At 37.4% G+C, this 26792-nt stretch overlaps 1 protein-coding gene and 1 long non-coding RNA gene across 2 annotated transcripts in view; one reads left to right on the top strand and one right to left on the bottom strand.

Annotated features, from left to right (window-relative positions):
- Positions 1-508: 508 nt before the first annotated feature.
- On the top strand, positions 509-2856 carry LOC147596260 (uncharacterized). The gene is made up of 3 exons (XR_015261414.1): positions 509-612; positions 1368-1556; positions 2322-2856. It is a non-coding gene; the product is annotated as an uncharacterized LOC147596260 (long non-coding RNA).
- A 133-nt stretch (positions 2857-2989) lies between these two features.
- Positions 2990-26792, bottom strand: part of SLC1A3 (solute carrier family 1 member 3) — a 66841-nt gene continuing 43038 nt past the window's right edge. Inside the window, exons 4-10 of the mRNA XM_086770053.1 lie at positions 24092-24296; positions 22635-22677; positions 13701-13996; positions 11847-12080; positions 8361-8555; positions 6807-6941; positions 2990-5570 (exon numbers count right to left, since the gene is read on the bottom strand). Of these exons, the coding sequence (XP_086626179.1) occupies positions 5366-5570; positions 6807-6941; positions 8361-8555; positions 11847-12080; positions 13701-13996; positions 22635-22677; positions 24092-24296 (1313 nt within the window). The 3' untranslated portion in view covers positions 2990-5365. The remainder of the gene's footprint in view (positions 5571-6806; positions 6942-8360; positions 8556-11846; positions 12081-13700; positions 13997-22634; positions 22678-24091; positions 24297-26792) is intronic.

Below are 26792 nucleotides of genomic sequence, written 5' to 3'. Positions count from 1 at the left end.
CATCTGTCATCAGTACTGATTTTATTCTGAATATATTTGCACTGTAGTTTATTCCCTTTTTGTGAAATCCAAGTCAGATTTTTTTTTTTTTTGTCCTTCTCCCTGTTGCTTTTCATGGGAGTTTTGCCAGTGAAAGGAGCCAGGAAGCACCACAGGATTTGTCCTGTTTTTATGCGCAATTACGACGAACAAATTCATTTAAATTTTGTTTTGAAGAGAAGGTGGTATAAATTCTTAAATACACCTTAAGTATCTACAGCAGAGGAGATATTAGTACAAAGGTCAGGTACTATGCAGTAGGGGCAGATCCTCAGGATTTGGATGGTGCATGAGTCATGACCCGGGTGTGTGTATCTCCGTTGAGGGGGCTCTCCACAATCTTGATTTTTCTGTAAACAACTGTGGTTTTAGGGCAATGCTAATGTTCCCGTTTTATTGGTCAGGAACCAAAACAGGGAAAGCTGAGTCATGTCTAGGTTTATGAAAGAGACCAAGAATACTTCTGGGACCTGAATCTGGGTTTATGAAGACCTGCCACAGTGGAGTTTGTGGAGGAGAAGCTGTAAAAATGAAGAGAAAAGGCAAGAGAGAAAGTGGAATAGATGGAGAAAGGTATATGCTACTGCAGAAAATGGGAAACTGAGGCATTGAAAAAAACCACAATGCAGGAAATGGACACAGGTTTAGGAGAAAGAGTAATAGTAACAATATTGGAAAAATATCAGGAAATAGCTGGTTTTAATAATTTTATCAAATATCAGGAGTTTTTAAAAGCTCCTTAAAAGCCAATAGTACAATGAAGAAAAAAATCTAAGCAATCAGGAAAAGCAGAAAAATGTGCAATGTCTGGAGAAAGGAAGTTGTAAAAGGCAAAGAAAAAGCATTAATATAAAAATATACTGCTGAAAAATGCAGTTTTGAGGCAAGTACTTGTGAAGCTGTGCCAGCTTCTGTAAATACAATTGACTTTAAAGTGAGGAGATATTATAGAAGAGTTTAAATACTTCATTTTGACATTTTCTTAGAAAATTGGTTCAATGTTTTATTTCTGAGTTACATGTCGTTTTGCAGCTGAGTTTTGTTTTAGTTTAAAATAGAGCAAAAGCAATCCAGAAGTGAGATAGGATGTTTCAAGAAGTGGAGAATGAAACATTTCGTTATAGCTGAAATAGTCTGTTTTCTTTTTTTAAGCAATAAGAATAGTGTTTGATGATGCCCTTGAAGAATTACTCTCCCTAGTTTTTCAGTTCTCTCACTGAAGTGAAAAATCGATTATTTGTGCAGCCCTAGTTGTGTAATGAGGCATGTTGAAGAAAAACTTCAGTTAGAGATGCAAGTGCTCCCATACTAACATTTTGGAATTTTAGATACTTCTAGGTATCTTTGAGACATCTGAGGAGGCAAATGGGGAAAGGAAAGGGCTCACCATGCAGGATGATACCATCTGACTACAGCTCTCTTTGTTATCAGAAGGAATCTTGCTGCCTCACTGATGTTGCAAGTCTGGGTTTTCAGTTTGGCATGGAGATGTACAAGTCTTTCTCCATGCTTCCAGGGTAAGCCCATCTCTTTAAAAAGATAACACAGAAATCCAGACAGGGAGTGATCTGTCAGTCCATCTCAGATTTTTATCCTGTTCTGGGAAATGGTTGATCACACTAGAAGCAAGTTGATCACACACTGTTGATCACAACTAGCACACTGTTGGTCATACTAGAAGCAAGATACAAGCTTCTGTACCATTTTCATTGTAACTTTATTAAACCAAGAGCTTGTTACAGGGTTAGTTGAAAAAAAAATGCCCTAGATTTCTTATCAATCAGTTGTGCCTGTGTTGGTAGAGGAATGTCACTTGTACAAATTCAGTCCTTTGGAAGGGAGGACAGAAATACTTTCCTGTGCCAGTAGTTGATTTTCCACATGCATGATCACTTTGCTTTATACTGGCCACACACTGTTACGGAGACATAAATTCTTGCCTAAGAATGGCATGGCTGTTTTGTACCCCAACTTCCAAATGAAAACACTGCTGAAAAATTATGGAATACCAGAGATCTTTATTCTACATAGTGGCACGGAAGAGTGACCAAGGCCAGTGTGCCACCAATATCTCCAAGTGATACACTAACCCTCTTTCTTTAGCTCTTCCCATAATGAAAGTAATTCTGGAAACACAAAGATACTTACCTGGATTGAGTGAATGAATGTGTAGATAACTAGAAAAAAATTGGGAAAAGTTACACTCATGCACTATAGAACACCATGTCTTCTCTGATTTTTTTTTTACAAAACTGGTTGCATTACATGTCATTTTCACTCAGAATACCACAGACAAATTCATAGAGGTCATTGTCTAGTGGTTTGTTGGTGTATATAAAAGAAGGCAGGACTTCTCCCTATTGCCTCCATCTGCTCCAACCAACACAACTTTCCAGATGCAAGTGATTCGTCTTGTGTCTCCTATACCTTCCCAGTCCTTCTGACAAGACATTCACTTTCATTAGATGATAACTGCTAGCTGAAGTTGTTGCCGAATGAACCCTGACACCACCACAAACCACTTCTGTGAGAAAAACAGTGGATTGTCTAGGATGGCTGTAATACCCCAGTTAGTGAGGGTTTTGGACCATCTAATCATATATCCAAAATGAACTGGCAGCTTCGCAGCAGCTGAATCAATGAAAATGTAAATACTTTTTAAAAAATGTTTTGCAGATATTAATATGAATTTATATACTTGAATTTTAATTAACTTAAGCATTGATTTTTTAAAATTTTTAATGTTACTCTCTTCCTTTACTTATTTATTTTTGATGATGAAAATGTAAACAGGTATTATAAGTAAGGAAGCCCTACTGTGTCAAAGCCTTGCTGTGTAAAATGGTCTGAAATTCCTGAAATCCTACATTACAAGTTTGTTGGCTCTGAGTTTGTGCAAAGCTTCTATTACAGAGCCTTTAAAAGAAATTCTAAATCACAAAAAAAGCAGTAATGTAAAACTATTTTTATTGAAAATACATCTACAAAGTAATATTTCTCAGTCCACTCTGGGTGCATAGCAATGCAGAACCAATTAGGAATGGGGAAGGGAATCTTTCTATAATACCTGACGTCCATAAGAGACAAAGTTAGTATAAAAAAAGATCACATTCTTTGTGACACAATGCATTTTTCTCAACTGATGTCATAGAAAGACAGCCATTTACATTGTCTTTGCAATGTATTTCCAAACAAAATCTTAACAGACAATTAAATTGTTATGCCATAAATTCTACAGTTAATGTTTATACACACATTCTGAATACAGTATCTATATAAAAATATCTCTAATTACATATAAGAAAATGCCTGTCTATATTCTAGATTTGCATTCTCTTAGCAAAAAAAAATCCCCATGCTTGTTTTCTTTCAGTCAGAGACTCATTTAGAGCTTTATTGGTTTGAGTGCTCAATACTCTGTATTAAACCCTCGTCACTTCATTCATTGGAGAGTTCCTGCTTGTATTGTCTGGGTTATGCAACTGGACAAAATGAGCAGGAGTTTTCAGTTCTGTAAAAAAGTCTTGCCTGGGAAAAGATTTGCCTTCAACCAGCACGCTGACTTTTTCACTACAGTTACTTGTGCAGCATATTTATATCCTTTTAGTGACAGAAGCAACATATTGAATGTTTTCTGAGTGGCAATTGGGACATTGCAAGGGAGTCCTTCATTTCTATCATCAGAATATTTTGATAGGGGGAGGGAGAAAGAAGGCAATTGGACATTTTAATAAAAGAGATTATGCAGCACTATTGTGCCTGTCAATTAATATTTTTTCATTCCCCCAATGGTAATTGCATTAGAAAACTTTGCAGTTTAACCTCTATAATAATACAAGGCAAAAAGGAAAAAAGACACAATTTATATTTCTAGAAAAGCGCTTCATCAGGGAATAATCTTGAAATGAACAAAAAAAGCTACAGGCTTGTAAGTGCATTGTCTTCATTTTTTCATTCTTTACTTATCTGTTCCCTGAAAGAAACCTACAATATTGTGCTTTAAAATCCTTTCTAATTAAAATTTCAACATTTATCACAGTATTTACTATTTTGCAGTTTATATTTTTTTTTGCTAGCAAAAAGTAAAAAAGCACCCATTAGTTTTCTTTTCTAAAGAGTTATTTTTTGTTTTTGAGATGCTACTGATCAACACACAAAGATTTCAAAATTTCACATTGAGATAGTAAGCCTTCTTCTCCAGATGGAAAAATGTAAGTCCAGCAAATAGCTCTATTACTTATTAGTGGGATGACCAAGCATTTAGGAGGATTCTGATCTGAAAACCTCCTGTTGGTTTCAGCAGTTCAGATTTAGAATCCAGCCCCTTTAGGATCTGAACATTTCACCCTTCTGCACCTTCTGCAGAAGGCTGGAAATGCCTTCTGTTCTTATTATTGCTTGTTAGGTAGATGATTGGTGTACCCAGAGAACACTATGATTTTTTTTCCAAACAGAGATGGAGACACGTTTTCTGTCCCAGTCTAGGGCCTTACTCCCACACTTACACACATAGATTGTTCCTCTGGGTTGTGACGTTGAAATTAAGGGGGCAAATCCAAATTGGATGTACATACGTACATACATACATAAATGTTTGCAAGTCAGTGGGAGCTGACGACGCTAATTTTTTGTCAAGATCAGCTGAGGCTAATGTGAAAAACTGTGTCTAGATAAAATAACTTCCTCAGAAATATTTTAAAAACTTGGCTGATAAAAGTGCTGATTTGGGTTGTTTTTGTTTTTGTTTTTTTTTAATGTATCTTCTCCCCTTTTATCCTTTCAATTAATGGCCTTCTTTTTATTGTCCTGCTAGTATTTGAACAACAATATAACCCTAAAAAAAATCAGATAAAAAAGAAAAAAATCCTGTTAATTTACTTAGCTGGATGCAGTTACCAAGTTAGACGTAATGATTGTGTGTTTATAGGTGTTAGGAATTTTGCAACAGATTTTTTAAAAAATAAAACCATATTCAGGCTCTGTCATATGTTTTTACTTTCCAGTTCATAAAAAAAAAAAAGTTTCACAGGACAGAGTAACATATACACTGATTTTTGTTTTTGTTTAAGTGACAATTTCTCTTTTTTATCCTCATTTAGCACATGTCTAGCAGGACTGGTGTTGTCTGTTAATTTTTTTTTTAAGTGGGAAGCCAACATATACCATGATCACTGCTAATTTGGAATATATTTTCATTAATTCTTTCCAGTGCTAGTATAAAGGGAGAAAACAAGGAATAAATGAACTTGGTGAATTCAAGGTGTAAATGGCTGGGAAAAGTGTGTGTTTTCCACACTTGTAGTGTTGGACTCATGGTTTCTTTACCCTACATCTTCGTTTCACTGTCTAATGGTTTCTCACTCTCATTTTCTTGTGAGATCAGTTGGTATGGTTTCTTCATTTCATTCTCCTCTATCACGGAATTACCCATTTCAGCATCCCTGTTCTTCAGCTCGTGCCGTGATAAATGTTCAACAATTCCTGCTCCAATAGAGTCTCCCAAAACATTGGTAGTGGTACGGAGACGATCCCTAAGGAGAAACAGCAAGTTAGCCTTGACTTCACCACTTGTTCAAGGATGGCCTTTAAATAGCTACTAGATGATTCAGCTGGTTTATGTATATTCATTTATCTGAACTGTTAATGCCATGATTTCTTCTACAGAAATTAACAAATATACTAGGATTTGGAGTCACAAAATGTGTTAATACTCTTGGCAACTTCACAGCATGAAAGAGCTGTGTGATGAGAACAGCAAAGGAATCATATTGCAGATGCTTCTTGGAGGCATTTCTATACTCTGGTGGTTTGGGTTCATATCCTCGGAACATGTAAGCCAATGAGAATCTACCTTGTTAGAGTAATTTCCCTCCTGACCATAAACTACAGTCAGTAATTTAGGGTGGAATTCTGGTGAAATAATTCAAATTCAGCTACAACAATGCAGTCCTCTTAGAGGGCTCTGCACAGATGTAGGAGGCAGCTTGACAAGGAGTGACTGGCACTGTTACTCGACAAGCGTCCACCTACACAAGGCTGTGGGCGTGTGATTAGATACTCATTTGAACATGTTGTGTTCTGATAACAGCACAGGCAACTTCTTGCAGGGGTCACTTGAGAAGACTGAAGGGTAAAAGCCTCTGGAAACTGTAACTAATAAGGGTTAGATGAAATAGAGGTTGGAGGAAACCTTTTACTTTTGATTTAGTTCGTGGACCTAAGGGATTTCTCCATGTACCTACAGGTGTCAGTCTTCTACAGACAGGAATGGAAAAACTGAGGGGCAATGCATTGTCGTGGCAGAATAGGAGTTACGCAACTGTTTTTCATTTCTGTGTCCATGGGTAGAGATATGAACCTTTCCTATATTGCATAGTCAGCAGGGCTGCAATGAACTGGGTTGGATCTGAAACAGCTCTGAGCCTGATTGATGGAAAGGTTTTCATTGACGTCCTACAAAAAAAGAAGACTAAAGCAATTCTTTGCTAATTAAATTACAGTGTGTCTGAAAGTTTTCTAACTACGCAAAGGATTCAGATTTCTAAGTAACCCTTTTGCATGCAAGAGGAACTATCATTAACTAACACCTTCCACCATCTGCTCTAAGCAAATCCATTAATCGCAAGAAATTGTGATTGTTTTTAACACTTCTTTCCAACTGCCATCAACAGAAAAAGAAGTACACCACTGATTGCAGTATTGCTGGAACATCCCTGGCTATTGCACTTCTAAAGATGTTTTCTTTGTAACTTCATAAAAATACTTACAAGAACCAGTCCACTGCAATGATAAGAGTAATGTCATCTGTAGGCAAACCTACTGATGTAAGTACAATGACCATGGTGACCAGTCCAGCTTGAGGAATGCCTGCAGCCCCAATACTGGCAGCTGTAGCTGTGATGCTGTGCAAAGAGATGGCAAGAGCGATTAATTGACTTCCATAATAAACTGTCCATATCATCTGGCAAACATTAAAAACAAATATGAAGCAAGAAGGCATTTGCTCAGTAGTAAATAAAAAGATGAGCCCAGTCCCTTCTCTGAATACTGCGTAGCTGCAGGGGAGTGTGGATCTTAATCCAGAATGTTTGCACTAAACCTATATGCAGAACCCTAAAACCAGGATTTTGTTAGCTAGTAAATCCCCTACTAGATGCTAAGGACCAGACAAAAACATAGCTACATGCCCCCACCCATTGAGCAAGCTCACTCTACAAGCTCCAACACATTAAAAGAAAAGCTGAGGAGGTAATTTTGTCCGGGCAGATCTAATGCAAGAACTTTTATTCTCTGTCCATCTCATGCCAGGTGAGTTATATGTCCTCCAGCAGTTGGCATTCTGCCATCAGGAGACAGAAAGTTGCCAGAAACCGTGAATCATACAGTCTAGTAACTTGATAGAAATGTGCTTGTTCACACCTGGTTTAGGAAGAATTTGTTTTGTCATGTGATTTGGCAGGGAGCAACTCTAGTATTAATGGATGTGGAACTATTGCCTCAGAGTGTGAAGGCAGAGTTTTGCCTTCTGTTAATGAATGCTGAATTAAGCTGATGGTTTTTATTGAGAGAAGCACTTCTGCTTGAACATTTATGTTCCTACTGAGCTTTCAGTGTTCCTGAGTGATAAATACGTGTCTCTCCATCCTGCAGTGTCCTTCTCTCCCCTTGCTGATGTTTCTTTCTTCTGCACATGTACCCATCACCCTTTTCTCTTAAGCTGTTTGAGTAACATAATGAAATTAATGCAGATCGGTTATCATTGAGTGCTACTTAGTGGGCTATTTGCGGCTCTGTTTCAAACATGTAAGCTTATGTGCTTGAAAACCTATCCATCTTCTCCACATCTATCAGCTGGTGTAGTAAAAGTTATTACTGCTCCTTACACAGCTTGCCCTACTTGTATGCTGAGACCATCAGGACTAGGAAAACACTACGTCTGCTAGCATTAGTGCTGTGATGCTTTTGTGCTACTGCTTTGTACATGCATTATAAACAACCTGGTACTGATTGTAAGTCTGTAGCTCCCAGCAGCTGATGAGTTCTTAAGAAAGAAAATTTAAAAGTCATTGAAAACTGTTCCTGTTGACTCTACTAATTGCAGGCTTAGGTGTGCCATGTTACAGTTTTTTAAAGGTTTACCTAATGAAGAATATATGCTGGAAGACCTCTTCTGTGCAGAAGGTGTAAACCGTTACAGTTAGTCAGCTACTGTAGCAGTTCTTGTTTTTAGCTCTAGACGCTTTTGTTTAATCCCACATACAGCAGCAAGGAGTCATCACAAAGGTGCTTTTATTAGATGTAGGTAATAATGGCTTCTGTACCTGATTGTGATAATCTGCCCAAAGTTCAGATCAAAGTTGTTAACCTGTGCAATGAATATTGCAGCCAAAGCCTCATATAAAGCAGTTCCATCCATATTAATTGTAGCACCAACTGGGAGTACAAATCTTGTAACTCGTTTGTCCACTCCATTTATTTCTTCTAAACACTTAAATGTAACAGGTAGTGTTGCAGAACTGAAACAAAGAAAAGAAGTTAATATGACATAAATTCTTCAAAAAAGGAATGAAAAGTGTTATTCATTGTGATGACAAGATTGATTGTTCTAACTGTCTTAATTTTTATGTGATCTACCAGAATATTTTTTTTTAAAATGCAAAGGCCAAATTTAAACGCTTCTAATGATGGAGGTTCTCCTAATGCTCTTGGTAAGTTTTTCCAATGGCTAATTACACTCACTGTCTATGTAGTCTGTAGTCCAAATGTGTCTAACTTCAGTATTTTGTAACATTCCTGCTTCTCATTTTTTATGTCATGGAGTTATGATCGAATCATCCCTAAGCATTGTTTACCTGAAGGTATACAAATTGAGCTATTCAAGTAAACTGCGTGTTTTCTTTTGTGTATTTGCTGGCTCCCCTGGAAAGGACACTTTGATGGACAATTACATTACTTTACCACTTGTGGGTTAACACCAGTAGGCAGCTAAGTGCAACACAGCCACTTGCTTATTCACCGCCACACCATGAGCAGGACAGGCAAAGAGGAAAGGAACAGTAAAATCGAGAAAATGCAGGGACTAAGATTTAATAAAAAAATTGAGTAAGTGAAGGATAGGTGGAAGAAGAGAGAAAGAAAACAAAACAAAGCAAGTGATGCAAAGGCAATCACTCACCACCTCCTGCAGGCAGACCAATACTCAGCCAGTTCTGGAGTAAAAGATGGCTAGCCTCCCTAAAATCTGCTCTTTTCCCTTTTTATTGCTGAGCATGATGTTATGTGGTGTGGAATATCTCTTTGGTTAGTTCAAGTCATCTGCCTGGTTGTGTGTCCTCCCAACCTATTCTGTGCCCCTCAATCTACTCACTTGGGGAGCAGAGTGGGAAACAGAGAAGGCCTTGATGCTGTGCAAATACTGTGCAGCAATAGCTAGAACATCAGGGTGTCATCAGTATTGTTTTGGTCACAAATCTAAAACATAGCAGTATACGAGCTGCTATGAGGTTAACTCTGTCCCAGCCAGACCCTGTACACCACAATCCTGTTCCCCTGCTGCTACATCCAAATACGATATAAATGACAATTTATTTCAAAGACCAACCTAACTGAACATTCTGGCTTCATATGGAGAATGGATTGAGAGCAGCCCTGAGGAGAAGGACTTGGGAGTGCTGGTGGACGAGAAGCTCAACATGAGCCGGCAATGCGTCCTTGCAGCCCAGAAACCAACCGCATCCTGGGCTGCATCAAGAGGAGCGGGGCCAGCAGGTCGAGGGAGGTGATTCTCCTCCTCTACTCTGCCCTGGTGAGACCCCACCTGGCGTACTGTGTCCAGTCCTGGAGCCCGCAACATAAGAAGGACATGGAACAGTTGGAGAAGGTCCAGAGGAGGGCCATGAAGATGATAAGAGGGCTGGAGCACCTTTCCTATGAGGACAGGCTGAGAGAGTTGGGGCTGTTCAGCCTGCAGAAGAGGAGACTCCGGAGAGACCTGATAGCGGTCTTCCAGTACCTCAAGGGGGCCTACAAGAAAGATGGGGAGAGACTGTTCAGTAGGGCCTGTTGTGACAGGACGAGGGGTAATGGTTTTAAAACAGAGGGAGGTAAATTTAGATTAGATATTAGGAAAAAAATTTTTACAATGAGGGTGGTAGAACAGTGGAACAGATTGCCCAGAGAGGTGGTGGATGCCCCATCCCTGGAAACGTTCAAGGCCTGGTGGGATGGGGCTCTAAGCAACTTGATCTAGTCAGGGATGCCCCTGCTCCTTGCAGGGGGCTTGGACTAGATGACCTTTGAAGGTCCCTTCCAGTCCTAACCATTCTATGATTCTATGATTCTGTATGCTACAGGAGTGCCCATTAAGCTCACATGAAGCCATATTCCTTTTCAGAGACACTGCCTCAGAAGGAAAGATAAAGTGTCCATTTTGTAAGTGCTATCTGGGCTCTTTGTTCTTAAAGATGTATCTCTACATCTCATCACACCAACATAAAGATATTTTTCAATACCCAGCAATTCAAATTACTCTGTCTTAGTGACCTCTTTGTCGCAAACTGCTTAACAGACTTTCACGTCTTTGAAAACTATCAATATTGATAAAATAAAGTACTGATAAAATGTAAAGAAGGGCTGTGGAAGATTGTGCTAGAAAATCTTTTTGATGACAGTCAACTTACAGTTGAATTTTAAACAGCTTTTAAATCCACTCTCAGTATAGTATACTCTCCTGCATCAACCTAGGTTCTTGCTAAGAATCTTGAGCAGCGCCAAGAGGAATATCATACAGTAGCTGGAACACACCCTCTTGACACTATTACTGTTACCCACCAACGGCTGTTGTTTAATTTTATTTTCTCTTAAACTATGTTGATTGCTGTTAGATTTATTGTCTTTTTAAAAAAATCATTATTAATCAAATTATCTTTAAGGCATTCCACAAATTTGCAAGAATTGACATAAAAATGTCAAATGTGACATTAGTAGTCATCCCTCTCAACCCTTTAATATACTGTCATAATTTTTTTTTAGGTCCTCAGGAACTTTTTCAGTTATACAAAACTTAAATAGATTCTACATTAATGGTCACATTGCTTCTCATACAGATCTTCAAAATAATCCCAAACACCAGTTACTTGAATTTGGTAATACAGAATGTCTGACTTAAAACATCTGTCTTTAGGAGACACTTTTAAAGTCTATTAAAATGAAAGGTGTTTTATGAAGGGTCATATGGTATAGACATGCATATTTGATTACAATAAAGTTTCCTTTCATCATAGACACAAATAATTTTTTTATTGGTACGACATACCTATTACTTCATCGACAAAGAGCAGAAGTGGCATTTCTGTTGCAGGTTGTATATCCACCACTGGCTATCAGGATTTTGAGCACAGAATGTCAGCTCCCAATAAGGGCTCTTAAGGTCTCTCAGAATCCCCTCTAAACTTTCCTCTTTGGTGCTCCATTTTGCTATGCATATCCTTTGCCAACTGCATCCTTTACCAGGAAGCCATCACAAACTTCTTAAAAATCTGAAACACCAAGGCTAATCAAAGTCTCAAGGGTTCCACCAGTCTGCATCACCAAACAGACTCATTACATCTCTGTTCAGGGATTCTTACAGAAAATAGAGTTCAAGTCAATATAATGATAATAATTATCTCTATTGGAGAGCAGCAGAACGGAAATAAAGTGTCCAAGTGAATTCCTGAATACAGAGTTAACCAGTTACATTAGGCAAAATTGTTTGTCAAACCAGCAATATTATAAAAACAACATGGCCTTAAATTATTGTATTATACCTGGAAGATGTTCCCAAAGCTGTGACTAATGCCTGGATTAAGCCTCCAATAAATACCCAAGGGTTCTTACGAGTGATCAGGAAGTAGAGAAGAGGTAGGACAATGACCGCATGAATTAGCAAACCAATGATAACTGTTACAGTATACATGGCAAGCTGACCACCGATGACACCCATGTCTTCCATCTCAACAATTTTTCCAGCAATCAAGAAGAGGATTCCAAGTGGGGCATACCTGCAAGAAAGAAATGAAATTAGTATTGTTCTGAACAAAGTAGAAATTCCCTCCCCCATCCATACCTTTTGTGCTTATATGCATGCCTGAATGTAGGATTTCACTGTTAGGATGACACAATTATTCAGAAGCAGCTCAAAAGTTTAACTCTTTAACTCTTAACAATTCATCCTGGATTGAACTATAGCAGTCAGTGTTTCTGTTGGATTCAAGATCTGGTAAGGATTTCAAGATGTATAGCGTGCCTTTAAGACATGTAGGGAGATGAGCTTGCTTTGGAATTCAAGTGTCATTTAAAAGCTAGTTTAGCCAGTTCTGTTATAGTTCTGCCTGAATGAACAAAGGCTCAACCGACATGGTTGTAAACTATACCAAGTGCCCAGTTCTATTATCTCATCAGTGCTGCTTCCCATGCTGTGGAGGAAGGAACCCACACAGAAGGTTGATAACTTCTGGTGATTTCAAGCTGCTTCTGGCCATGCCTCATTTTATCTAGAGGGGCACAGGATAAATACTTTAGCCTGAAGCCATCTGTTTGACAGAGGTTAGCTACATTGTACGGCAGTAACAAAGGTAGTATGATCTGCTTTTTCCTGTTGATAAGCACAGCTACAGATGAAGAAAGAGCTAGTGCTGCACTGAAAACCCTAATGTAATTCTGCTGCAGCTAGACTTTTGGTATAGTCTTATTTCTGTAAATGTCCACTTGTCTTTTCACCCTAAGTCACCACAAAAAAAAAATTTATCCAGCATATCTCAATGCACTTTAAGCCATCAAATCCACGTAGAAACTTCTCAGAAGTAACAATTGTCATCCACTGCTTTATCTTAAGCGTGCTTTTGAAGAAGGAGAAAAGATTTTTGCTCTGTATAAAAGTTTCCTAGCAGAATAGAATTTTAGTTACTGGAAAAAAATACACTTATTTTTAGTTTTGTATCTAGTACTTCAATGTATGTGTGTCTGCTCTTGGGTAGGCTTTTGCAGTTGATTTGTTTGTTTGTTTATATGTCTTTTCATAATTAACCTTGTACCTGACAAATAATGAATCTTCATTGTTAAAAAGATTTCATACCTGATGTTTCAGGGAAAAGGTTTAATTTACCTATTGAGCACAATAAAGAAAGTAGGAATATTATGTGTATGTTTAAGCAGTGCAGCTACAAAGCAAGGACATACGTATACACTACACAGCTGCAACCACTTGTGTTGGAAACTAATGATAACAGATCTTGCTGTGTAGAGGTAAGATTATGGGAGAGGTTTGTCGGTTTCCTTTAATGAATTCAGATTAGGATATAAAGTAACTTTGATAGCATACTGTTGTGATCGCTATCTTTGTGGAGACATAGAATGGCTTTGTATAAGCTTAGCAAGTTCTGCCGTAGACCCTGGTTTTTCTCATGTCAAAAGCTAAACACACTGAAAGAGTAGGTATGTTTGGGCAATTTATTGACCTACAGAATTACAGTTCTTGGGTTAATTTAAGAAAAAAAGCTACAAGGTGGTTAAAATCTCATTGTCTGACTTCCTGCCAAACAGACTTTTGCTATCCAATGCCCAACTGTGATGAAATAACATTGTTAGTAACTTAAAATTGAATTTATCAAAGATACACTTACCACATGATTAGAGCTACCAGTCTCATGATAGCCTCATTAAGGCTATCAAAGAAGTCTTTTAATGCCTGACCTTGCTCCTTCATGCTTCCAATGACCAGGCCAAAGCTTATGGAGAAAACCACCAAGCCAAGGGCGTTGACTCCGTTTACAGAACCTGGAACAGGAATTATTTCCTCTTTCATTCGGGTGAGGGTTTCCATTGCTTCTGACACATTGCTTATTATGGAGGCCACTGTGGATGTGTCATTGGATGGAATATCTACTTTAAACATTCTCTTTTCATAGTTAGTTTTGAACTGTTAAAACAAAAATAAAAGCAAGATAAGAATTCTATGAACTATAGCAAACAAAGGTAAAAATCACATTATATTATTAATTACTATTGTGGAACATTTTAATTCTTTGTGTGATATTTGTTGGTAAAATGTACTGTGATGAAAACCTGGCTTTCCTGGTAGCAGCAGAAATCCGTATTACCTTTATGAGCTAAATCTTCACCTTTAGCTTCTGGAACTCATTTTCTCATAAGTAAGTCAAAATCAAAGACACAGAAATGTCATAGTTATGATTTTGTGACAAAACTATTGATTCTTAATTTGCATTTTTATAAATGGCTATTTTTCCCAACAACATATTTCCAACAGTTAAATAAATAGATGGTTTTTAGCTAGTGAAATTATTTTCATGTGTGCTGGAGCTACCTTACTTTTTCATATTTTTGAACTGGAAAAAAAGTAGACTGAAAGTAGCTTAAATGTAACATACCTCTTCTTTCCTTTGCTATGGCAAAACCATTAGTTTTCTATGCTTTGCAGTAACAAATCATCACTTTTCTTAAATAAGATAAGGGTTCTACTTTAAATTATTCCATTATGGAATGGGGAAATCAATTTCAGAATCTCAGTATGCTCTTAAATGTCTGCTTTGAAAACCAGTCTTGCACTTCCTCATGCTTTTGCAGAGAAATGTACATCCTGAATACTTCTGTCTAGGCTCAAAAAGCCCTGCAGCCCTGTCCTGACTAAATTCTGTTGAACACAAAGAATACTAAATATCACCAGTGAAGTGTTTCTGGTATATGTCAGGATGCTAGGTACCCTATTAAAGCAATGGGATGCTGGTGTCGAGGTTATTCAACAGCTTTGGATTTTTATTCTTTTGAGCCTGCCAAGAGAAGACAAATATTAAGTCCAGGAGCTGCACTATTATTAGTAATATCTGGAGACTGTTCACACTCCAAAAATATTTGAGTGAAATGGAGTACTAATGACTAAGGTGGAAAACCTGAGTATCAGCATCTGTCAACCCTGACCTAATTTTCAGTTATTTTTTTCACACCTGCGTAGTTTTATGCACTCCTTCCACATATTTGCTGTAGTCCCCTGAAGGCTTTAAGTCTTTCAGAATTTTAAGTAAAACTTGCTTACTGGAGATTTATGGGAAGTTTCTGAATAAGATGTAGCAGAACAAATCTCTGGAGGTCTTGAATTTTAACTGAAATTTGCTAAAACATTTTAAGATTTGAACTGTGATTAGAGGAGACAGCTGAGCTGTTCGAACAGTTGGCTGACACGGAAAAGCCCAGTTCCACTCCCTCAGCCACTCACATCCAACCTGTGATAATTTGTCCTCTGTGTCAGTTCTAGTTTGATCTCTCAGCGAGAGAATTCAACTTTTTAAATTGGCAGAAAACTTATGAAGCAAAAAAAAAGTGGCCATTTTTGAATGAAGGCTATGGAGGTGAATTAGCTCACTAACTGATAAATGCCAGAGGGGGAAAAACCGTGAGATTAGAACTACACAGCCAGGGAGAGAGGGATGGGATTGCCTCTTTAAGTGACAGAGGGGTATTAGAGTGGAAAAGGACATTTTCTAAAAGTTCTCACTAAAGGGTTTTGATTCAGTCCTGGCAGGAATGTTAAAATGCTGCCTAACATGGTACATCAGACACTTTTTTTTTTTTTTTTTCCCAGTTGTGTACAGGTATGGTAATTGTACAGATTAGACAACGTGAAAAAGCAAGCTGCATAATGAGGACTGGAATTAAAGCCAGAATTCCTACCAAACTTACTATTAATTTCCTCCTTTCCCTAGAAACATCATAACTGACTTTGTTCTGATTCTCCTTCATTACCCTCAAGTCCTTCTCTCATTCCTACCTATTTGACTAGGTCAAAAGCAACATGTGATACGGCGGTTAGACAGTGTTAGATGTTTGTTGCCTGGCTGGTTGGCTGCTGCCTGTCGAAACAGGCCACAAGCTAAATCATAAACTGCTTTTCTTTCAGTGGCAGCATTGTCTTGATTTGTCTGAGAACCATCCCCCTTATGTCAAATTAGGTTGGAATTGGCCATTGGGCTCAAAAATTATGACAGAGGACTGAGAAGAAGTTGGGCAACTACAGGGAAGAAAGCAGAGTCACACAAAGTTTCCTACATTAAAAAACCCCAGTTAGAAATCACTATAGGTTATAATAAACATGTTCCTTCTTTTTTTTTTTTTATGTTGATTCTGGAATTCTGTCGCAACAGGAAGATGCCTTTAATTCTTTATTAGTTAGGTCTTTTTAGAGGTATAATATGGATTTTAGGACCTCACTTAGCAAAGTCTGTTTCCATTTCGGCTACTAGACTGGTACACAGACATGTAGATCTTATCTGTTGCTCAAACTTCAGTGTTCAGGAATGTTGCTAGGGAGAACGGTCTGTCTAGAACCTCTTCCAGACCAGTGGAGAAACAGTTTATTCAGAATGAGATTCAAAATGGGAATCTGAGCAACAGGAATTAGAGTAACTTTATTTGCTCTGAGTCAGTTACTTGAGTCACCTTTCTTTCATTATTGCTAAATGAGGTTAGGGATAACTGTGGATCTATCTGTCTTCTTATGCCCAAAGTTGTCTATCAAAAGTCATGAGAAGATTCCTGGTGAAGCAAAAGAAATTAAGGAAAACCAAATACGGGAAATGCAAAGGAGAGATCTACTAAGGAAAAAGTGTATGTTGAGCTTTTCAGTTAGCACTTTTTCAGATGACACTACGGCAAAATACAAGAAAAATTCACCACCACAAAACAAATTTTCTGTGTGGAATGGTGAAAAAGCCAACTGTTCATACGAAGTCACAGGATGAAAGACCACCTTCAAGGTGACAGAAATAGATGAGGTAATAGCAGCGTTGACTATTACTGCTCTGCAGAGAAACTGGTGAGAAGAGATCATTTTGTGAGCTTTTAGGAGGTTCCTACTTTCAGGCAGATCTCTGTCTTAGTGGGAATCTTAGAGTTACCAGCTGTTCATGTAGCTGTTATTCTCGATCTTCGTTCTTTTTCAACATTCAGTAATGGAAGAAATTAGACAAAGACAAACTGCTCATGTAATAGATTGTAGGCTTAAGGGTCTCAGAAGAGCTGGTTATGTTTTACTGGATGTCCATACACCTACACTGATAATCTGTGATGATCTAGACAACATCACTGAAGTCCTGTCACTTCTGAGAACTTTTGGTGCATTTTGTCTCCAAGCAAAGGTGTTTTTGCCTGGTAAGATTTAAATGGAAAATGCTTATAATTTTTCCTTGAGTTCATGTATAGAGAACAAATTAGGAGCAAGGTAAGTATTATTTGGAACATATTAATACTAATAGCTTTCTATGAACAACCTTCTCTGCTAGTGAAAATAAAAATGTTTCTGGATTTTTTTTTTATGAGACACAGTGCTAATGAATAATTTTAAAACAAATTTTAATTAAGTTATCTCATTATGAAATAGACAATGTAATTACTTTATTGCATAATATAATGAATTACACTTTTATTGTTATTTTGTTTTCATTAGTGGTACAAGATACCCACAGTTGTTTGACTTGAGTATATTGCATGAGTTTTTAAGAAGCAGCATTGTAGCATGACAGTAGCACATTTCAGTGGGTAACTTGCAGACAAGGTAATTGCAGGGGTAACTTCTCTGAAAACTCATAATTTACTGTCAGTACTCTGAGATAGTATAATTAGCACTGTCTGTGCTAAGTCTGTATGATTATGTAGCTTTTGGTGAATGATGACTTCTAAAGCAACAAATTTGCTTAAATGCAAGCTTAAAAAAATGAAAATAATTGAAAATAAGGCAGTGATATACCGTCTTCATAATTAATTTTTTTTCATTGCTTTCCATGTGGACGTGTGAAAGCGTTCTAAATTGTCTGCAGAGGAGCTGATGACACAGGTTAAAATATATCTTAACTATCCAAAATTGCCATGAGGAATAGACAATTAGTTAGTATTCATGTCTGGATGTGTGATTAACACTTCCAATCCCCTTGATGAGGATGAATTCAGGAAAGAATATTTAATTAAAAACAACTCAGAAGAAATACGTTTATCAGATGCATCTTTCCAGTTCTTTAAGCTTCAGCTGACGTCAAATTCCACCTGTTCACAACAGAATGACCCTCCCCAAATTGGTAGGCTTACTCTGTTTCTTTTGATGCCCCAAGTTCACTTCTATTTCTTTGGATATATCTCCAGAGCATAACACAAAGAACACACAGTTAAAAAGCAGTATCTGTTTAACAAGCAAACTGCTTACAATTGCTTAGCCCAGGCAAGATAGCATTTTTTAGTTTAGCAAAGAAAGAGACATGAAGAGATAATGGCCAAAGCTGAAAGATAACTCCAAAGATTTCTTTAGATATCCCTAAACTTGAGGTGAATATGGTGGTACAGACAAAATTTTGAACAAAGTAATCTAGTTCTAGGTAAGAGTAGAATATTTATCTGCAGTCTGTCTTTTCACACTCTTTTGTTACTGATAAAAATCATGAAAGCCCCCAGTGCATAGTGAAGGTAGCAACAGATGTCATATGGAAATAACCAGCATCAGAAAGTATGCTGTTTGGTTTAACAATCTGCTGTTTCCGGTGATCCCTATCTGCTACTGATTTAATCAGAGGACGTCCAGATAGAGACAGAGTGCCAACAGGACTTTGGTCTTTCACAGGGGCAGAGGGTCTGACTAATGAAGAACAGAGTGAAGCTGAAGACCAACATTTTCCAGATTATTCTTCTTAACTTGACCTGCTAGGCAAGGGTGGCTCTTTGACCCCGTGGGGCTGAATGTCACCACCTAAACCTGAAATGGTTCTGCCGATAATTAGCTGAAAGGTTTGAATGAAAGGTTTTGTTAGCTTTTCTGTGAGCTCTCTTTCTCTTCTACAGGGACTCTTCCTGGCTTCTGGGATCCACAATAGTGTTTCCTTTTAGGAGGGAAAGGGGCATCTTGTTCCACTACTCTTCCTGTTTCTGGGGAAGAGAATGTGCAAAGGAGGAGGAGGAGAAGAAGAAGCAAGAGGAGGCAGCTTTGCTTGCATCACAGACTTGCTGGGAAAGAAGGACAGGAAAGGGAATCCAAAGGACCAGAAGACTGAATGAGGAACAGTAGAAAATTTAGGAAGATACTTCCTAAATAAGTCCTAAGGTCTCAGTCTTCCTTCATGAGTCTTCTCCCAGCAGCAGGCCAATAAAAGCTTTCCCAACTGTATCTAGAAGCATTCCCTACCTTGGTTACCCTCTCCACACAGCTCCATTTCATTTTGCAGGAGAGCAATTCCACATCCAGAAAGCCTACTTTACTTCACTAAAATTAATTATGTGAAGGAAAGTACAGTTTTCCATGTCTTGATGTTACAGAATTTGGGTAACAGTTGATCTTTTGAGGTTAAAAACTTGGGAAATGGTAGTCAGTACAGTGTGCTAGTGGAGCTGCTTTGGGAAGTGCGTGTTATTGATAGGGAAAGTGACGGGTTTAAAACTTGCTGTGAATACTAACACAGTCATTAGAGTCTGCTGGGCATGGTGCGAAAGAAAGAATAACCTTCCAGTGGGTTCCAGTGCAGATCTCTGTCAGGAAAGAAACCTGCCTAAGGATGATAAAAGACAGAATGTGAGCGCCTAATATATCAAAAGATGTGATTTGAATGTGGAGTGCATGTGCCAGTTATGGTTTCCAGGTGTGCAAAGCTGTGGCTCAGTATTACGCCTTTTGAGTGTAGACCACTATGACTGGTTTTGTGTTTTGGCCAGCAAACGCAGTGTTACAGAACCAGATTAGTGCCAGATGGAGCATCCTTCTTTATATATCTTCTAAGAAACATATGAAAAACCTGATGTAAACTTTTATAGAAAAAGCTATGGAGTCAGATATACAAAGTCATCTCAATACCTAGGAATCTTACACATACTTGTTTCTCCTGTTAAATGTTTTTAGTTCAATAAATCTGCTATAACAAAATGACTTATACCTAAAAATCTAGGGTTTGGTACCTGATTCAAAAGGTAATAGTATCAGTATGACAGATTTAAAGTACTGGTGCTTCAGTGAGCATAACTCTTGCTGAAAGTCAGAAAAAAAAAGTAAGTATTTCCTGTTTTTTTAACCATTTTTTTGGAAATCCCTTTTATGCTATAAAGCACATGATAAATACAATATGCTTAATGTAAACAGAACCTACAGGACATCTTTAATTAATTACATATATTTAGGACTGCTATCTCTGAGTCAAGTTTCCTGTTGCTGTAGGGTACTTTATTGAAATAATTTTTCTTAAAACTGCTGAGGTAGTTTGTTCCCACGACTCCCAGTTGAAGACTTTTCCAGGATTTTACCTTTTAGGTAGTGAAAGTTAAAATCCTTACTAATTCCCAGTTTAAATTCCGTCACGGTAATTTCAACTTCTCCTTGCTCTGTTGCCAGTTTGGGTTTTGTACCTGCATAGTTTTAAAGTCAAGCTTCTTTTTGCTTTATACACTGTGTTCTTTTGATAATCCCAGCAACTCCTCTCTCCATTGTGCTCATTTTGTGTGAACCTTCCTATGAATGTAATGGCCCAAATATATTCAGTTTTCCAGACAGTCGCATTCCTCTGGCTTTGTTTCCCCTCTTGGAGTTATGTCACCTAATACATCCTAGAGCTGAATTAGAGGGGTTTTGATTCTTTTTTTTTCTTTCTAATGATGACTTCACATCCCAAACCAGAAATTACTCTTAATTTCTAAATGTTTATTTCACATGTGATGAAGAACTACAAGGAGATAACCAAATGTGCCATTGTCTGCAAGAGCCAATTCACTTTGTTGTTGTGACTTTACAGTATTACAGTGTGCCAGGCACATACCACCTTCTTTGGCATTTGTTAGATATCTCAATACAAAGTACTTGGACTTTCTTGTCATCTGTAAATTTAATTGTGTGCATCTCATGGCAATGTAATTAATCAAAATATCAATTGAGGTGTGCCTAGTCCTTCAGCAACTTTCATTGCTATCTCCACAAATTTTATAATGCTTACAATAATTTTATTGTAACTATTTTGCTTGCTTCATATTAAAACCTTGGTTTTACAGAAGTCCAAAAAGATTAGATCCATTGCACTTCTGTGGCACAAAAAAAAACCCCAAAACACCCCCGAACCAAACGAACAAAAAACAAACAAACAAAAAAAAAAACCCCAAAAAATAAAAGAAGAGGAAAATGAGCAATCTTGTGGAAGAAAGATGGAAAGTTATTCTGATACAAGCTACAAGCTATGTTTCAATAACCTGTATTATTCTTTGTCTTTTTTATTTTTCATTTTCATTTATTACAAAGCCTTTACTCTTTACTTCAATGTACTTACATCCTTCAGTACAACTGACATCAAACTGGTGGGTTATTAACTGTTTAAATCAATTCCAAATTGCAATTGAAGTTGCAATTTGAATGACAGTATTATTGCTTTCAATAGTTGTACAAAATAACTTCCCAACTTGAGAGATTTATTAAAAATACTTGCTGCTAGATCTATAACTTTATGCCCTGATTCTTTCATGACTTTGAGATAAAGATGATATAATTCCCTGACTTTATTACATTAAATTCTTCTAATTTTGTTTCTGGTTTAGATACAGACTTTTGTATTTCCATACTGCTCTCCTCATTACTGTCCTGAGTTCATCATCATCCTTACTGAAAACAGAGGCATAGCATTTGTTGATTTTGGACCTAGGTCTAGCTTATCTTTAATCTTGACTGAATCTTTAATCTAGAAAGCCACTGCTTTTTATTGGTCTCCGTTTATATATCTAAAGAAAATGTTACGGTTTCTTTTCAATTTTTCTGCAAGATGTAACTCAGCTGGACTCTGGAAAGTTTCTACTTTATTCTCTTACTTCTTGACCTCCCCATTTCAGTTTTTTTATTGCTACAGCAATAATTGGTAAATGATATGAGTTCAAGATTGTCTGTGGGGTCAATATGAAGTAATTAGATCACGGAAATACACATTATAGGTTTCACTGAATCTATGTTTTCCCTTTAAAAAAGGAATGTAACTAGTTGCTATTATTGTCTCTATAGAACAGTTAAGGTTGAGACCAGGCTAATGATACATGAATTTGGGAAGTAACACAGAAGGAGCATTCCTATGTACTCCTATCATAGGTTTCATTTTGTTATTACTGTCCTCAAAATTGTCTCATCTGTTTCAGACCTATGTGCATTTCTCACATTACATTTTTTAACTTCTTCCAGTCTTTGTACAGATGGTGCATATCTCAGTATCTCCCAGTTTAACGTAACACTGTTTTTGAAAAGTAAATTCTGTCTTGACTTTAACGAAGCTTGCTGTAGACTTGTGAATTTGTCAGTTTGAAAAAACTTATTTTTTTATTTGCTGTGCCAGGTATGTTTTCTTCACTTCTCGTAGCAAATATTGAGACGATATGATTGAAAAGAGAGCACAGATCTGATTGGTTTAGTTTGGGGTTTTTTTTGACAACTGGCAGCATACATAAGATTTGCTTCTGCTGTAAGTACAAGTATGTGATATTCCTAAAGAAAATGCTATTACATTTCAATTTCTTACTTTGGTATGTTTTAGCTGGAAATAACAAAACGTTTTTACCTGTTTAAAGCAAGCTTCCACCAAATTTGGAGGGAACATATTTCTGTGAAAAAGAAAGAAAATAACATGAGAAGTAGTAAGACTGTAGTAGTATCTTAAGTAGGGGCACAGCTAATAAAAGAATTGACCAGATAATTTTCAAAGGAATCCTAAGACCAATATGTGATTATATATGCAGTGAGTAGAGCTTTGCGTACAGCATTGCCCTGCTTAGCTTTATCAGGATGAAATGTAGTAGAGTTGGATAGATCCTGGCAATTGCAATCTCTTTATCCAATACTGTATAGCAGGTCTGGTTATGGAGCAGAATATTAGCTAAATTACCAAATGAACAAAGCTCTGTGGGTCAGTGCTGACTTTTAATTTTGTATTTATTAACGCTTTCTGAATCCAGATTAATAAAGAAGTGATTAATATTTAATGCATTTCTACTTCTCAAACAATTTTTGCAGTCAGGTAGCCTAGTACATAATGACATTTATCACTTGATTTAGAGTCTCATAATGATTAAAAATAAATATTTCTGAAGTTTGAGTATTCTTTAATAATAACACATACATACACATATAATTATGTATGTCTGTGTATATACTTGTTACATATGGGGGTTTGTTTCTTTGCTTTCCAGAATGGTGACATTTCTGAGAGAATTAGAAGCAGCCTAACTGAATAAATCTTGAGGAATCTGAGTGCAAACCTCTTCATGGGTCTTTCTGAAGTCCCCCTTCCTGGCAGCATGACTCTTGGAGGCCTTTCTCCATGTCTCTGGCTTCTCCAAATGGGTTAGTGGAACACAAAATTTTGGTGGCTTTACCTGTGGAAAAGCTCCCGAGTTCAAAACCTCAGCTTCCCTACTCCCTGGAATACATCTGTGACATATTAGCTCTATAAAAGAGGCATTGCAGAGTCTCTGAACAAGGAGAAAACAAGACTTTATATCTGTGCCCCTCTATTTCAAGCATTTTACTTGCCTGTTCCTGGAATTTATTTCCCATCCATACAGTTTAACAAGTTGAGTAGATGCACCCATATTGGCGGCTAGAACTCAAAATTAAGATGAATAGCTAAATCAGGGATTCAAGTAAAGTGAGAAAACTGTTGAAAGTTGGAAGTAAAGGAAAGCAGAGGAATTTGGTAATAAGGATTGTGCTACGGAAGGAGGGGAAAAGACCCATGCAGACAGAAGAAGACAAGTGTTTCTTTTGTGCGTTAAAGAAAAAAATCTTTCTTTGAATATTAAGCACAGTTTCTTCTCTTGCAACACCTTGATTTGAAAATAAATCCATATATTCTTTTGTAGCGTTGTAAGCATTAGAGATATTGGTATCATGTAGTTGAAAGAAATTTGGCTAGTTTATGCAGTCGCTGCCTAAAATTCTCTACTTTTGTTCTTGTGTGAATCTAAATATTACTGTCATTGCTATTGGTACAGAAAATGTGCAAAATCATAGCCATACCTGATTAAATCAAGAAAGGCATCTGCTGCTGTCACTTGCACAATTTTGCCTTCTCTGTGCATGTTTTCTTTAGTACCTTTCCCAGGGTGGATGATGACCACAATGATTATACCAATCAGTACAGCAATGATCGTAGTGCTCATGTAGTAGACTACTGCTCGGACTCCCATCTTCCCTGATGCTTTACTATCCAGGGCAGCAATTCCTAGTAAATTTAAACACAAGGACATTCACCTCATACAATTGTGAGTAAAGAGTATAAACTCAGCATGATGAAAATTGTTTTGTTGGAAGAATTTTGATGACCAGTACGTTTAAAGCTACCCAAGCTAAGCTGTCCCCCTTTCGCAGGTCATACTACCATGGTCTTCCCATCCCACCCTTAATGTTTGTTATTACATAATTTTCTATTAGAAGAGTTACAGCCTTCTGTGCTTTGATAACACTTTATTAAAATCAAAGATTATTGGTTTGATGCAGTATGGCACTCCCTGTATTCCAGCGAGCCAATTCATGTTTTTTGATTAGCGTAGTTACCATAGTCTGAAAAATGTGCCTTAGAAATGTGCTGCACCTAATTTGTAATAGTAGGAAAGAAAACAGAGTACTCTCAAGTAATGTTGGTAATGTTTGCTACAATTAACGTGTGTGAAGAGTTTTCTTCAATCCCTAATGGAATGACCTCAGTTTACCTCCGTCCCAAGCCGTGGGAGTTTAAAACAGATTAAATGCTGTTAGCTTGTTTCAGAAAATCCTTACTATTGTATGAATAAGCATTTAGAGTCTTTTATAAGCTTTGCAAAACTTGAGACATTAATCCTAATTCTTGGCTCGTCTTAATGCATCTGATCTAATGTGAATACTGGGGTGCTCACTGTGGCATCTGCTGAAGTGTTTGTTCATCGGATTGCACTAACAGGGCTGCACTGTGCTTTTTAAATGGAGGTGCAGTTCTGCCAGGGAAAGGGCTCTGAATCTCTGAGAAGCAGTGTCTCATAAGGACTGTCAGAAATGGAAATGCTCTTTCTCTTTCCAAGCAGGTGCAGTTGGTATTCTTCTTTTTAAAATGTCCCTTTGCTTTTTCAAATTTCAAGTAGTCAATAACTTCCCAAGCTTCTGGAGGGCTATACCATCTATCTCAAAACAGTGCTGGTGCTTCCTGATGGAATCAAGCTTTCAAAGTGGAAAATGAAAAAAGAGGAGAGGAAAGGATCTGTTTGCTTTTTTATCTTCTCCTATGGACCCCTCTTACGGCCCTGTCTTATCCAGACTTCTGTGGACTGCCCACACCTTTATATAGATGCCATCTTTGAACATAAGAAATATAATGAAAGTTGACCACCTTCTGCTCTGGGTACCTGTCTCAGAGGAGAAAGCATTTAAAATAAGGCAACAGGACTGCATGAATATAAATAATATGGAAACATAAAACTAGAATCATGATGTGGCGAAACTAAATGTTTTCTCAAATAGTTGTAGATATATTGTACTTCTGTCTGCCTTCTAAAGGAGGAAATACGTGCTGCTGGAATTACAGTGAAAGTAGTCTTGTCACTGATGTAACTGAGATCAGCAATGTGTTCCAGGCTCTGATTAAATCTTCGAAGTATAAAACCAATCACATGCTTCGTACTTACCCTTTCATTTCAGCTAGCGTTTGCCTATCCTTTCGGCAGAAACCATTAGAGCCAGTGAGATTTGTACCCACAAAATGAATTGCAAAGGGAGATTGCTAGATTTGCACCCTGAGTTGCTTGATTTACATGAGCCATTGCAGTGGAAGAACAAAGTGTTACTGGCACAGTAAGAAGCTGAAAATGGAAATCCAACATTTCTCTTCTCAGCTTTTCCATCTGTAGAACTGGATGATAATGCTTGTGGTAAGTTTACATTTATGTTTTAAAATTCTGTGAGGAAAATAGAAGATACTGCTAAGTAATAAATAGTTTTCTTATCTTTACAAACAGGAAGTAAGTCCTGTAGCCCTTTTGTCGGTGGATGGAGGATCGGTTATTTTTGTAGAGTCCTCAAAGTAATACCAATGCAAAATAATGCAAATATAATTAACCAAGGCATAAAAATAAAGTTAATTTTTGGAGAATTTCAGATCTGCTAATGAGCTGCACAATGTTTATATCAAACAGAATTTGTTACAAATTTTATTTTTAAAGTATCAGTAGGTAACTTACTTAAAATGAAGTGTAACTGAAAAAGTGAAAAATGAATGCATGCATACTAGTCCAGTCAGCTTTATCTTTGTATGCTTTAAGTGCTATTTTATGTTCTTACTTGCTTTTTTTTTAAAGAAGCAGCAATGGGCTATGTATTTTTTTCATTTTAGCTAAGATCAGCTTTAAACTTTGTTTACATCCTGAGCGTGAAAAGATTAACCTGTATAGTTTGGTAGGAAGGTTTGGAAATGCACAGATGTTAAATCAGTCAGTTTCCAGTATCCTGCTCTTGCCAGGTAACAGATTCTGGACCAGAAGCGGAGCACTCTCAGGCTAGAGGGTTTGCAGGCATACGTGCCTACTGCTTTAACCAAGCCTGATCTTTCTGCTCCACCTTTGATACTAGATTGAGTCTCCTACACTCCAGAAATCACTAGGAGTCAGAGTAGGGCATATCTTACCACTGAAGATTGCTATGTTGAAGGATTAGAGCTTGTGATCCTATTTCTTTCTTGGACTGATTCTGGGAT

This window comes from Chlamydotis macqueenii, chromosome Z, assembly GCF_036417535.1.
Source record: "Chlamydotis macqueenii isolate bChlMac1 chromosome Z, bChlMac1.mat, whole genome shotgun sequence".
In the NCBI taxonomy this organism is placed as follows: domain Eukaryota; kingdom Metazoa; phylum Chordata; class Aves; order Otidiformes; family Otididae; genus Chlamydotis; species Chlamydotis macqueenii.
Note: the sequence above shows the minus strand (reverse complement) of the source record. Positions and strands in the feature narration are given on the sequence as shown.